Genomic DNA, 14118 nt, shown 5'->3' with positions numbered 1-14118 from the left:
CTTCTACCTACTGAGCCATTTCATGGGTGTTGCTTGCTTGTGAGACAAGATTACATGCAGCTTGGGGTAGTCTCCTCATGATACTCCTGCCTCTACTGTCTAAGTACCATATATAGATTATTTCCTGTTTCTTTTTTAAATCCTTTCTTGAGAATCTTATTCCTGCTAGAATTGCTTTGAATTTGAAGATGACCTTGAGTGCTTGATCTTTTTGTATCTACTTCTTCGAGTACAGGGATAATAGGTGTGTGCCACCACAACTAACTACTTTATTTGGTACAGGGGCTGGAACCCCCAGACTCATGCATGTTAGGTAAGCACTCTACCAAGAACATTACATCCCCAGCCCCCTTCCCTCTCCTCCTTTTCCTTCCTTTCTTTTTCTTTGCAATTTCCAAATAGTGAGCATTTATCTTGATCCTGATCTTTCTCAGGGATCAAATATGACTGATAGCCCACTGAAATGAGAAGCTTCAGTCTCTATTACCATCTGCCTTAGCAAACAGAAAGCTAGATACTATTTTAAGGGTCTGAAGCCGGAACCTTGATGCATGGTTCTGCCTGGATTATGGACAGTACCTGAATCTTGGAGCAGTGTTTCATTTTGTCCTCCTGTGGAATTGTGTTGGTGACAACAACAGCTTCAAAGGAAGCATTATTTATTCTGGAAATAGCTGGCCCAGAGAAGATCCCATGGGTAAGGATAGCATAAACTTTGGTGGCACCAGCTGAGAGCAACCTTCAAAACAGAAGACAAATGGTTACTAGTGGCATTGCATACCTGTAATCCTAGCACTAGGGAGGCCAAGACAAGAAGACTGTGAGTTAAAAACAAGCTAGAACTACTCATCAAGGTTTGGTCTCAAAAAATTAAGTGTTCACAAATATTCAAATATTCTATATTGTCTTAACATTATTATGGAAAAGCTCTATAAAAAATGGGACAAAATCTATTTGCATTTACTAGCCAAAACAACGGTCTTTTAAATGCATGTGTTAGCAAAATGCTCTGTGTTCCATTAAATCAAGGATTATTAACCCTGGCATTTGGTTCTATATAATTTTTTTTTGTCATAGGGGCTATCTTGTCCATCATGGGAAAGTTCAGTAGCATCCCTGGTTCACACACTAGTAACATTCCCATGTCAATAATTGTGACAACCAATGATATATTTAGACAGTGTCAAACGCTGTCTAGGGAAAAAACTGCCCTGCGTTGAGAACCACTGATTTCAACCAATAGCGTCCAAGCATGTGATGTGTAATCAAACCAGAACATTACCAGTGAGACTCAGAGCATCTCAAATTGTATTTCACAGCCACATGTGGCAAGGAGGCGGGGCTCCTATCCTACCAAGTATAGCTCTATAGCCTTTGGAAAGCCACACGAGCTATGGGCTAGCCCAAAGTTTGACCTGAAAGAAGCAAGGGTGCAAACAGACAAAATCCCTGTCTTTCTGGGCCTGATTTCTCAGGAAGAACCTTTTCTGATCCATCCTTTAACAAAAATGACATGAAAGCCCAACCTTGAAAATGAAAATGCCCAAGGATTTTTGTTATTGGTGGTTGTTTTTCTTACCAGAGAAAGAAGACTGAGGAAAAAATGAGCCCACCGTCTCATTTTGAGAGTCTGTGGCCTAAAACTCTACTGCCAAGTCATCAGCAATAATTAAGAAACATAGGCTAAATTTCAAATAATAGATGCCACCAAGCCTGACAACCTGAGTTCCATCCCTGTGATTCATAGTCAAAAGGGAGAACTGACTCACAAAAGTTGCCTTCTAACTTCCACTACTGTAGCATAGCAAGCAAACACACACACATAGAGACAAACATACAGGCAACTAAATGAATAAAACAAAATTTTATATGAATGTCTTTCTTTCTTAAGGAGATGTTTTCTTGTCTTTCTTGGACCATTCTACATACTTATCTGCAGCATGGCAGATGGTACCACATGTGTCAGCCATGTCATCCACCAGGATGGCCACACGGTCCTTCACATCGCCCACCAGAACCATCCGGTCCACTTCATTTGCTTTCTTTCTCTCTTTGTGAATCAAAGCAAATTCCACATTTAGCCTGTCCGCAATTGATGTAACCCTGTGGAAAGACAGCAAAGGAACATGCCAACACAGTCCATCTAAGAATTTATGACTGGGCACTAGACTGGGGAAATAGCTCAATTGTAAATTGTTTGCTTTGGAAGAATAAGACCCTGAGTTCAATCTCTAGAACCCATGTTAAAAAAAACCAGGAGTGATAGTACATGCTTATAATCCTAGCCATTGGGAGGCAGAAACAAGCAGATCCTGGGTCTCCCTGGCCAGTCACGCTAGTGTATTTAGTGAATTCCAGGCAGGCCCTCACTGAGAAATCCTATCATAGGCTGTTTCCTAGAATGGCTGAGTCCTAATTTCCATCTCCAGCACTGCAAAAAAAATTTGTATTTGGAAAACACATTTTAGGACTAAAGCAAACAGCCACACTCAAGATAATGAAAAGGATTAGGCCATACTTGTGACACCAGGCATAGTTGAGACTACACCACAAACTCCATGTGGAAAAACACGCTGATGATGAACTCTGCTTCTGTTGTGGCTTGCCACAAATGCTACTCCATTTCTTAAGATTTAGGAATCCATTTAAAATTCACAGGTACAACTTAAGACAAGTTACTCAGGACTTCACTATTTGCTTTGTTTCCGGAACCAAGGTAGGGACAAAAGTGTTTGCTATCATATCCAGGCAATTTGTAGGCTTGTGAGGAGGAGCTTCATCAAAGCCTAATGAGACTCTGTCCAGGTGTGCTCAACCTGAAGTTTGTAGGCTGCATGTTGTCAAGGATAACCATGAACATGGCTCAACACAAAATTGTAGGCTTACTCAAAACATGAGATTTTGTTGTATATGTATGGATGTTTTGTCTGATGTAGCATGTGTATACAGTGCCTATGGAATCCAGAAGAGGGTGTTGGATCCCCTGGGACTGTTATAGATGGTTGTGAGCTACCATGTGGGTGCTGAGAAAAGAACCTGGGTCCTCCAGAAGACTAACCAGTGTTCTTAACAGCTAAGCTATCTCTCAACTCTTGAGATATTTTTTAAAAGAGCACATGAAGTTGGGAGGGGAAAATGGTGGGAGAAATAGGGCAGTTATTGGAGGTGAGTGAGGATTTGATCAAAACACATTATATGCATGTATGGAATTATCAGATGATACAAAAAGGAGATTTAAAAACAAACTTCAATTGCATGGTTCTTAAGTGTAAACCTTCTACATGATAATGTGGTGTTATAATGTCACAGAAGGGTAACCATGCCTGCCTAAATCTAGTTCCTCTGCCATCCACTGTAACTGTTCATTGTCACCAGCTCAGGAAAACCCACTTTCAGTGACTGAAAGGTAGCATGAAGCAGACATAGTTAGTGCTCCACACAGGTTACCTGCCCCAAGTCTAAAGATTTTCAACATGAAGTTCAGGAAATTGTAAATACACACAACATAGACCTTATCTTTTAAGCCACTTAAAGTATGTAACTTCATGGTATTAAGTGTATTCATAATGATACACAGCTGTTAACCTCTGTCTAGTACCACAAAACCAAAAGGAAACCCCACATCGATTAAATTGAGCTGGTATACATTTTGTCATACACATAGCTGAGTGTCTTCCTCCAAATCTTTTGAGTATTAATCTGACAGTAGAATTGCTTGAACATGCGGTACTCTATACAACTTATCCAGCCAATATTTTCACAGCCTCAAGGTACTTTTTGCTCAGTATGACCAAAGAAAATGAGACAACCTCTTTTTGCTTTGTGTGTGTGTGTGTGTGTGTGTGTGTGTGTGTGTGTGTGTGTGTGTTCAGGTACATGTGCTCACGCACACACAGAGGCCATACAAGGATATGGGGTGTCCCATTCTATCATTCTCTATTGTATCACTTTGAAACAGAATTTTTTTTTGGTTGTCTTGAGACAGTCTTAGGAGCCTGTCCTGGATCTCGCTCTGTAGACCAGGTTGTCTTCAAACTTACAGAGATCCACCTGCTTCTGTCTTCCGAGTGCTGGGATTAAAGGCACGTGACACCAATGCCCAGCTGAAACAGAGTTCTAATTGAACCCAGAGCTTGATATTTTGGCTAGGCTGCCTGGCTAAGATCTGCTTGTTTCTGGTTCCTGGTGCTGAGACTGCAGACAGGTGCAGCCATGTTCAAATTTTACATGGGTGCTCAGGTCTTCATGACATTTGGTGCTGCAATTTGGTCCTCTGAGAGATTAGGCAGCTTGACTATCTTTCCCAATGGAAGGAACCACCAAAGTAGAAGATACAGGAATTTGAGGGAACTATCATTACACATATATCCCGAAGCTCAAATGGTAGTACAAATCAGTAGCGACAGAGATGACAGAATGGTAGAAGCAGGTGACAACTGAGAAGCTGCAGGAAGCAAAATCCTGTCTCTGAAACCCTTCTAGGAGTTGTGTGTGTGTGTGTGTGTGTGTGTGTGTGTGTGTGTGTGTGTGTGTGTGTGCCCACAGGTGCCAGAAGTGGGCATCAGGTCCCCTGGAGTTGGAATTACAGGTGGTTGTGAGTGGCCTGACATTGGTACTGGGACTCCAGCTCTAGGCTTCTACATGCTAAGAACAACAAGTGCTTTCTAACCACTGAGCTATCTCTCCAGCCCCATAAGAATCTTAAGCTTCTGCTTTGCTCTTGGGATTGCTGGGGTGGTGGTGTTGAGAGAATAAACCTAGGACTACATGAAACAAGAATCTAATAGGAAACCCCTATGTAATACAGGGGTGCTGCACATTTTCTGTCTAGCATAGCAAGACAGTGGGAACAGGAAGGACATTACCCTGCCTTGTTTCTGACTCTGGGTGAAGGTCAGTTCTTTTTTGGAACATTCTAAACCACATCTCCACTTTCCTGATGGTTGCTTATTTCAGTTCCCATTATATATACAATGAAAACCCTCAAGCACAGAGTTGAATTTAAAGTGATAATGTGGGGTAGTTCTCCAAGGGGACAAAAGAAATATGTGCAAGTCCTCTCAAGATTACAAAATTTTCTGAAAAAAGGGGGGGGGCAGAAGACATCCAAGGATAACACCCAAATTGGAAGCCAGAAACAGCTGTAACCAAATCATAAGTTCATGGAATGAGCCACTGGAATTAGTTGATAAACAGGCTAATGGAATTGTTTCATGTTTTAAAGAAATAAAATGGATGCCTGGATAAGAATAAAAGGGTAATAAAGAATGTCCAATCAAAACTTGAGAAAATTATGTTGAGAAATAGAAAATAGTACATTTAAACTTTATTGAAATTATAAACATAGTAGCTAACAAAATAAAAATTTCTAAAGATAGAGTAAAGGTGAGATAAAGTTGTAGTTCAGAATGTAACACAAAAAACAAAAGGGAAAGAAAACACGTAAAATGAGCTCAAAGTCACAAAGAGCAGAGTGAGAATGTGGCAGGAGTAGCTGTAATTTGTCAAGAGAAAAATGGAGGCCACAGAGATGGCTTAGCTGGTAAAGTGCTTGCCGTGTGTGCACAGAGACCTGAGTCTGAGCCCCAGCATCTACCTAAAATCTGGGGGTGATGGCATGTACTTGTTATTCCAGTTCGGAGGGAGGGAGGGATAAGAGGGTCTGCGGGGCTCACTAGTCAGGAAGGCTGACTAACTGGTCACAGTGAAAAAGCCTATCTCAAAAACAAAACAAATCAAAACAAAACAAAAAACAAGGCAGAAGCTATTAAGAATGACATCCAAGGCTGATCTCTGGTCACACAGACAGACAGACGGACGGACAGACAGACATGGACACACACACACACGCCCCTCCCCATGCCTCAAAAAATGGCTGAGAATTTTCTAGAAGAACTAGAAGACATGTTACTTAAGAGGTAAAATAGGTCTCCTAGAAAGGAACAGCTGTGGGACTAGCAGCCAAGTTCTCAACATCCACCATGAAGTCAGGCTGTGAATCTATAGACACTAAAATTACACTTCCACATGAAGGCAGCACGAAAATATGTTCAGGCAAACTATACAGCCTGAGAAATCAATTCTAAAAATCGACAGTAGGAACTAAAACTCTAGTCATCCCAGCAGACATCCTTTCTGAAGGTGTCCATCTACCAACAGTTTCCTTACTTAAACAGTTAATTGAGAGAAGAAAGTTGTAATTTGAAGGCGGGCAAAAATTTTGCCCCATAATCATCTTCAAGTATATACTATGCACATGCCAATTTCACGATAAACCTTTTAAACTTGGATTAGAGAAAGGTGGTCTCTCATAACATGAGACAGCATTATTTAAAAAAAGACACTTGAGCCGATTATGTAAAATGTAGATACCGAATAATTCGTATTTATTTCATAAGCAACAGGACAGGCTCTGGTCTACAGCACAGCAATGGGAGACACTACCATTTGGATGAAGTCCAGGCATAAGGTCATAATCCTACTACAAACAGGCAGGCAGAAAGGCACAGAGGCCGGGGAAAGACAGTGAACTATGTGGCTCTTGGCACTGAGGAACATGGCCATCTGAGCTGGGTGGAGTTCCAGCCACGTCAGTTACTTGCTGGTTCACGTGGCATAAGAGAAAGGGAAAGAGTTCAGCCCCAAATCCCTTGGTCACTATAGTATTATCAGTTCCTGAGACAGCTGCATGTAACTAATTCCATATAGACAATGGAGACTCAATATGTGCCCCCAATCAACAAATCACATTGAAATCTTAGGTGGAAAGAGTTAAAATACACATTATGTTTGATTGGTGCATGTATGTGTAGAGGCCAGAGGTTAGTATTGGCTGTTGTCTTCCATCACTCTCCACCTTATCCTTGGAGACAGGGTCTTTCAATGAAGCTGGAGTTCACTGTTTTGGTGAGAGTGCCTGACCGGCAAGCCCTTGGTATCTGTGTGTCTCTGTCTCATCAGTGTTGGAGAGATACACTGCCACACCTAATATTTTATATTGGTGCTAGGGACACAAACTCACTGAGTAATGTCTTCCTATACACGTATTACTTACATGTTATTTATTAGTAGCATGGGTGTGAGTACAAGCACGCACAGACCACACCTGTGGAGGTCAAAGGACAACTCTTGGAAGTTGTGGATTCTGGGGATTGAACTCAGGTCATTAGACTTGCATGGTAAGCACTTTTATCTGCGGAGATATTTCACTACCGTTTCCTGGCTCACATATTTTTGATTTTTTCTAGTCATATAGTTCCACACTTTTCTCTTTGTGTGTGTATATGAATTCTCCTGATACCTAATACACTAAATTATTCCTACTTGTTTCTCTAAGGTGTTAAGTAGTTAAGTTTTTTCTTTCCGACTCTCAAATTCTTTATACCACATGATCAAAGAGCACATAACCAGAAAAAAGGTTACATACTAAGCACCCATTTGCATCCATTTGCCATATCACTTTACAGTTAGTGGTATGTAATATACTATAGGGTTGTTACTTTATTATTGGTTTATATTCCTCATCAACTCAATTAAGCTTCAAAGACTGCCCAAGGGTGACCTCCTGTGGCAACACAAAGCTTTACTTGACAATATTTGGCCCCAAAGCTTACTCTAAAATATCAGCTTTAGATTTCCCAGATAAAAGATATTTCTCTAGTGAAATAATGCTTTTTTTGCATTAAGCAAAGAAACCAAAGATATCATGCACCGTATATATCACACACTACCTGCCAGAGTGTTCCAGCAGGACTGTTAGTTGGAGAATAGCTCATTCCAAAATAGGATGATGACAAAGAAGTATAGCAGACACTTAAGGTAAAGAAAAAGGAGCTGACACAAATTCCTACACGTGTACCCCTAAAGAGCTGGTCTTTCCCAGCAGAGGAAACATGGATGGCTAGATGAGAGTTCTCTGAGGAGATGTAAACAAAAGAGCATTTTAAACTTAGTCACTTATTTATGTTCTAGTCTTCCTCTCTCTGTGATGTAATGCACATATACATATGCCCAAAGGCTAGAAAAAGCCATCAAACTTCTTGCTCTATCAATTCCTACCTATTTGGAGGCAGGGTCTCTCACTGAACCTGGAGCTAGGCTGGCAATCATGAATCCCCAGTGATCATTCTTTCTCTACCCCTCAGGCTAAGGCTACAGGGGTATGCAGCCATGCCTGAATTTTTAGACAGGCAGGCACTCATGCTTGAGCAGAAAGAACACTTACCCACTGAGCATTTCCCAAGTCCTCTTCTGTGATCTTTAAATGAAGGAGTCAGCAAGTAGATAAAAGAACTTAGTATATAATAAAAATATTGTTTCAGACCAACAGAGAGAGGATGGATAATTTAATAGTTCTTGAATGACTAGATAGCTGGTAGAAGAGAGGGGGAATTGGATTTTTATTTTTCTTTTTATTTCCCAATAAATGTCAAATGCAAGAAAAATCAGAACATTAAAAGAGAAAAAGAGGTCTTTAAAAATATCGAAAATCACAAGAAGAAAAAATTTTAAGAGAAAGCCAAGTGCTGTATAAGCCCAGAAGCCAGAATGTGAAGAAAGCATAACTGGAAGATGGCTTTTGAAGTTCTTCAGGGAATAAGAATGTAAAAGGGGGAGGATACTAAAAATTCTGAGAAAATATCTGAGACACTCATGAAAAGCAAAGCTGTAATCTCCTGCCTTTGCCAACACAGGTGAAAGTATCTAGCCAACGCAGCAACAGTTGCCATGGGAAAACTAGCATGCCAGAAACGATGCCTGCCCTCACTTCCAACAACCACAGGTAACCTGCCTGATATGTCAAATGAAACTAATAACACACTATGTGAGCAAGGCTGGGTACCGATATACTGGCAGCCATACCAGATACTGCCATCTGGAATATCATTTCTAAAAGACCCACCCACTTTTGGCATTGTCCACCAAAACTCAAATGGCTTGTCCCTCTGGATTGGCAGGTGTACTTCTACGAATGTATCTTTTTACGTTTTTGTTTTTATTTTGTTTTTTGTTTTGTTTTTTCAAGACAGGGTTTCTCTGTGGCTTTGGAGGCTGTCCTGGAACTAGCTCTTATAGAGCACGCTGGTCTCGAACTCACAGAGATCTGCCGGACTCTGCCTCCCGAGTGCTGGGATTAAAGGAGTGCCCCACCACTGTCCCGCTGAATGTATCTTACATAGACAAGTATGCAAAATGTTAAAGCAAGTCTGCTGCCTCTGGACTACACAAACTACAGTGCCTATGAGTGAGTAGCAAGAAATCATGGGAATGATGATTTATACTCAGTAAGGACTATTACACAGCTATAAAAACAACCATGTAACTCTGAATGCAGGCAACACTATGCTAACATTTATGTGTTTCCTGACCAAGAATGCAACATGACTAGCTGCTTTATGCTCCTGCTGCCACACCTTCCTGGCTATAATTGGTTGTACCTTCAAATCACAAGCTAAAATAAATCCTCCTCCCTTAAGAAATGATCAAGGGTATCTCTTACGTAATGATGGGGTTACTGCTAAAAGACAGCAAGTACACTTTTTAAAAGTCCCAGTGCGGCAGTGTGTATAATATCTACATTACTTTTACTGGTGTGATGAAACACCCAAAATAAAACAACCCAAAGCAGAGAGGCTTCACTTTGGCTCACCACTTGAGGAAACAGAGCCCATCACGACGGGGATTGGCTAGTAGTAGGCAGCTTCTCGGTGGCAGGAGCAGGTGGCTCATATTTGCCACATCTTAGAGGAACAGGAAGCAGAGAAGCAAGTAGAAGCTGATCAAGGTTGTAAACTACAGGGCCTACCCCACAATGACCCACTTCTACTAGTCACACTCTACCCTCCAAAGCAGCTGCGGAGCAAGTGTGCAGACAGAGGAGACTGTGGGGAATGTTCCATGTTCAAACCATAGCAGCATGTTATCATCTGTGGTTATGAAACATGGGCGATCTGTGTTTGAACACTGCAAAGAATAACAGTGTTTAACTAATCTAAGTCACTTTTTGTACCACTCTTTCGATGTAAGCTTTTGTGTGTGTGTGTGTGTGTGTGTGTGTGTGTGTGTGTGTGTGTCTGTGTGTGTGTACATATGCACAAATGTCAGGGTAAGTTGTAGAAGTCAGGTCTCCTGTTACCATGAGACTCTCAGTATCAGAGTGTGGTATTCAGACTTGGATACAGGTACCTTTAGCTGCTGCCCATCTCACTTGCCCCTACTTCAATTTTTATTTTTTGCTGAAAGCATAAATGCTACAATTGGCTGTATATAGAGACAGTTGGGATAGGAAAAAGGAAAAGGCCAAAAGAACTCTATAGAAGCTATTATTCTTTAGACTTACTTGGACCAAAGTTCTACTTTTTTTCTTAATGCCATACAAAATGTTCATTTACCATATGATCAGTTGATATGAAAATGTCCCATACAAGTAAACTGGTATAGCCAAAGGCTGAGTCAGGGGACATGATTGGCAACTGCTAATAGGCATGGGGTTTCCTCTTGATGTGATAAAAATATCCTGGGGTTGGTAATGGTGACAGTTGCACAAATCTGAGAATATACTGAAAACCACTGAGTTTTATACTTTACATGGGTGAACCATAGGCATATGAATTACCACCTAGACCTGATATTATAACCCAAGGTGTCTAATACTCATGGATCCTTTGGCCTAGGAGAGATCTGATACATGTGAATGTATGTTCCACCTCGTGACTCTGGAAGCTTCCATATCATTGCAAGCATTTCCAGGAGAAATGACTCTGCAAAATCACTCACTTTGTTAAAAAGACAACCTTGGATGGGCAAACCTCAGTGTGTTGCTCAAAGTCACAACTGTACTCATCATGCTCTGCGCTAGGCAATGCAGTGCTGCTTGGAAACCTAACTGCCATTGTTTTTTATGTGTTTCCTTCCTGTGCAGAGGCACTTCCGGCAGCTGTCAGAGGCCCCTCTTCCATTACTGGCCTTCTTTCCTTCTCCTTCTATTTTGTTTAGGGAGCCGAAGTAGCTACTGGACAGTAGCTGAGAGCACAACAAGCACGCTCTTCTGAAAACCAGGGCCTACACTGCTCTGGATGGGTGTTCGGCTGCTTTGTGGACCACTCCTAAGGTTTTTAGGTGTGATTCTAGGTCTGCAGCTGGGCTGCAGGTAGATGAAGATATCCCAAAATGGGGAGAAGTTGCATGTGTGTGTGTCTGTGTGTACTCAAGTATGTCTATATAATGCTGGGGACAGAATCCATGGCAGTGGCCATGCCTAGCAATGTTCCACCACTGAGCCACACCCAAGGTCACTGCACTTTGGAGTCCTTCTGAAGCTTGATGCTGACTCTTGACACTGGATTCAAATGGTTGACTCACGTTTATGGGTCTCTCTACTTTAGCTGGTGGGTAGAGGGCTCTCTTACCTTCCCCTACCTTGGCAGTAAATCTCTACTCCACCAGGTTATGTCTTCCCAGATAGCAACTGGCAAGTTGTACAAGGTTGAGATCTTTAGTGTCCGTTTGTAGGGCCAGGTCAACACCACCTTCTTATTCTTGATGCAACCTCAACACCATGTGCTCTAATGGCCCGCACATTCCTTGAAGCTCACTTTGAAGTTCACTTTGCCACTCAGTGCTAATGTCTTAGGCTGCCATTATGGATGGCACTCGTCAGTTTGTCTGTAAACTTTCTCATTTGACAGGCTGCACCCTCATGGCTATACACAACTGAGTCCAGGCATATGAGGCCATCAGGGCTGGCTGGCTTTGGATGATCAGATGTCAGGTCACATTGTTCAGCAACTGCTCCCTGATCAACACAAACTGTGGAAATCTTTCTTCATAGGTGCCTGGAACCTGGGACCAATGTTTGCATTAATTTTCTAAGTTCAGGGAGTTCAGTACCCCAGGGAAACTGCATAGTCACCTGCCTGTGGCATAGGCCTGTGGGTGAATTTTTCATGGGTGACTACTTTCTCCCTCATCCAAACACCCTGCTTTTGGCTAGGGTCTGGCTTTTAGCACTCTGCTTTATGGTGGTCTCTAAATAGGTGGGAGAAACCAAGCTGTCAGTCATTCCCCATCTCAGCCCCATCCCCCAGACCCCAGCTCTCAATATTATCTGTATGCAGGCAGGTTTCAGTGATTTCCTATTCTTTTTTTTTTAACCAGGCTGGTTTCGAACTCATACAGATCCGCCTACCTCTGCCTCCCAAGTACTTGGATTAAAGGCGTGTGCCACTAATGCCCAGCCAATCTCCTATTCTTGTTGTTCCACATACATATATTTCTTTTGAAAAATCAGGCTCTATTCTGGCTACTCCAGCCAAGTGCTTGTGTTAAGAAGGACTAACTCAGTCAATTATGTTAATCAAAACCTTTTTCATACAGAGTGCATATGTGTACTCATTTTACTTTCATGAATGATGTGAAATGCTGGGAGAGTGGTGGGCATCTGTGCTGAGGGCAAAACCTGAGACCTACTTAGTGGCTCATTTGCAGAATTAAGTGTTATATAATTAAAAGCAAGCTTCCCAGAGATGGGGATATTGGCTCAACGGTACTGTACTTGCTTACCATCTATGAGGCATTGAGTACTATCCTCAGCAACACACACACACACACACACACACACACACACACACACACACACACACACACACACACACACGCACCACGCACAGAGCATGCTTTTATGAAAAGTTCTTTGTGTGTCTTTGTGTGCTGTGCATACATATGTGGAGGTCTCAGGTTAATGTCAAGAGTGTTCCTTGTTCTTTTACCTTATTCACGGAGGCAGTCTCTTGCCATTAAACCCGAGCTATTCAGATAGCTCTGAGAATTCCCCAGTCTCTGCTTTCCAACGCTGAAATCACTGGCAGACTGTTAAGCACACCCCACATTTACATAAGTTCTGTAGACTCAACTCTAGCCCTCATGCTTGCGGGGCAATAGATTTAACCACTGAGATATCTCCCCAGTGCACAAAGCATGCTTTCTCACTTAAGAAACAGAGAAATACAGAAAGGATGGAAGCAGTTAGGTAAAGAGAGAAATCTGAATGGTGCTACTTGCATGGTACCTTTTGGCTCCTCCAGCATCTGGGGAAACGATGATACAGTTTCTCCATTCAGTGATGTTCTCCCGAATCCACTGAAGAACTGCAGGCTCTGCATATAAATTATCCACAGGAATATCAAAGAATCCCTAAGGAGAGAAATCAATGTCACTTTGCAGGTTTGTTTTCTGACTGAATCTGAGATTTATTAGAGTACATGATTGGAAGGGTCAGTGGTTCAGCACAGTGGAAATCCTCAGGAGTGCAAGGCCCATCACATGTCTGAGGGACTACGGTTGGAGATGTATTTGGCCCATATTCATTGGGAAAAAGCTGCATCTCAGTTACTGTGCCTTCCAGTTCATCTGCATTAAACTTGGTGAAGTGTCAGTTCTTTGAGATGTGGATTTTTCGGTAGCCAGGGACTTGAACTTGCCCTCTTGCAGGGTCTCAATCACGTTCCTTTTCTTGCTAGTTGGTACAGATCAACATGATGGCCTGGCCACTGTGCCCTGGAGCTTCTCAAAGGTGATCTATATACCTGTCTGAAGCCTAGACTAGAGACAGCATTCGATAAGAGACATGACTACCTACCAGAAAATTCTATTTCTAAGGTCGTTTAGAAAAACTCATAGAAGCAGCCTCCTGAATAGGATGCTGTTCGTAGCCACTGCACACCAGGCCCCACGAAGAAAGAAACTTAGCTTAATTGGATGCAGATTTTTAAAAAGATAATTGCTGTTTTTAAATAATACTTAAATTATTTATCTATAAGATACCTTTCTATAACAGGCTCCCTTTGGCTAATTGTAACAGAATTAAATCTAATGATAGAGATGTCAGGAGACATCATTTGGTCCAATCCATTTTCTGGCCATGCTCTGATATTTATGTGATGGCCAGTGCATCAAGGAAAGAGTGGCACTTCAGAGCAGAGTGGAAAGCAGGTGGCTTTTTGTTGTTGTTGTTGTCCTACACTTACCACAAATCAAATCCTTCACAATCATTATATGTCATTAGTAGGGACCGTGAAATGTGGCCTGTTTTAGTGACAAAAGAAGAACGTTATGAAGAAA

General features: G+C 41.9%; 1 protein-coding gene and 1 pseudogene across 3 annotated transcripts in view; both read right to left on the bottom strand.

Moving 5' to 3' along the window:
- Prps2 (phosphoribosyl pyrophosphate synthetase 2) overlaps positions 1 to 14118 on the bottom strand; it is a 37323-nt gene that overhangs the window by 4541 nt on the left and 18664 nt on the right. For all 3 annotated transcript variants that reach the window (XM_005074179.4, XM_005074178.4, XM_040744042.1), the window contains exons 4-6: positions 13067 to 13191; positions 1930 to 2103; positions 580 to 739 (exon numbers count right to left, since the gene is read on the bottom strand). In XM_005074179.4, the coding sequence (XP_005074236.1) occupies positions 580 to 739; positions 1930 to 2103; positions 13067 to 13191 (459 nt within the window). The remainder of the gene's footprint in view (positions 1 to 579; positions 740 to 1929; positions 2104 to 13066; positions 13192 to 14118) is intronic.
- Positions 13644 to 13761, bottom strand: LOC121140092 (annotated as a pseudogene).

This window comes from Mesocricetus auratus, unplaced genomic scaffold, assembly GCF_017639785.1.
Source record: "Mesocricetus auratus isolate SY011 unplaced genomic scaffold, BCM_Maur_2.0 Super-Scaffold_100003, whole genome shotgun sequence".
In the NCBI taxonomy this organism is placed as follows: Eukaryota; Metazoa; Chordata; class Mammalia; order Rodentia; family Cricetidae; genus Mesocricetus; species Mesocricetus auratus.
This window is presented reverse-complemented; position numbering and strand designations above follow the sequence as displayed.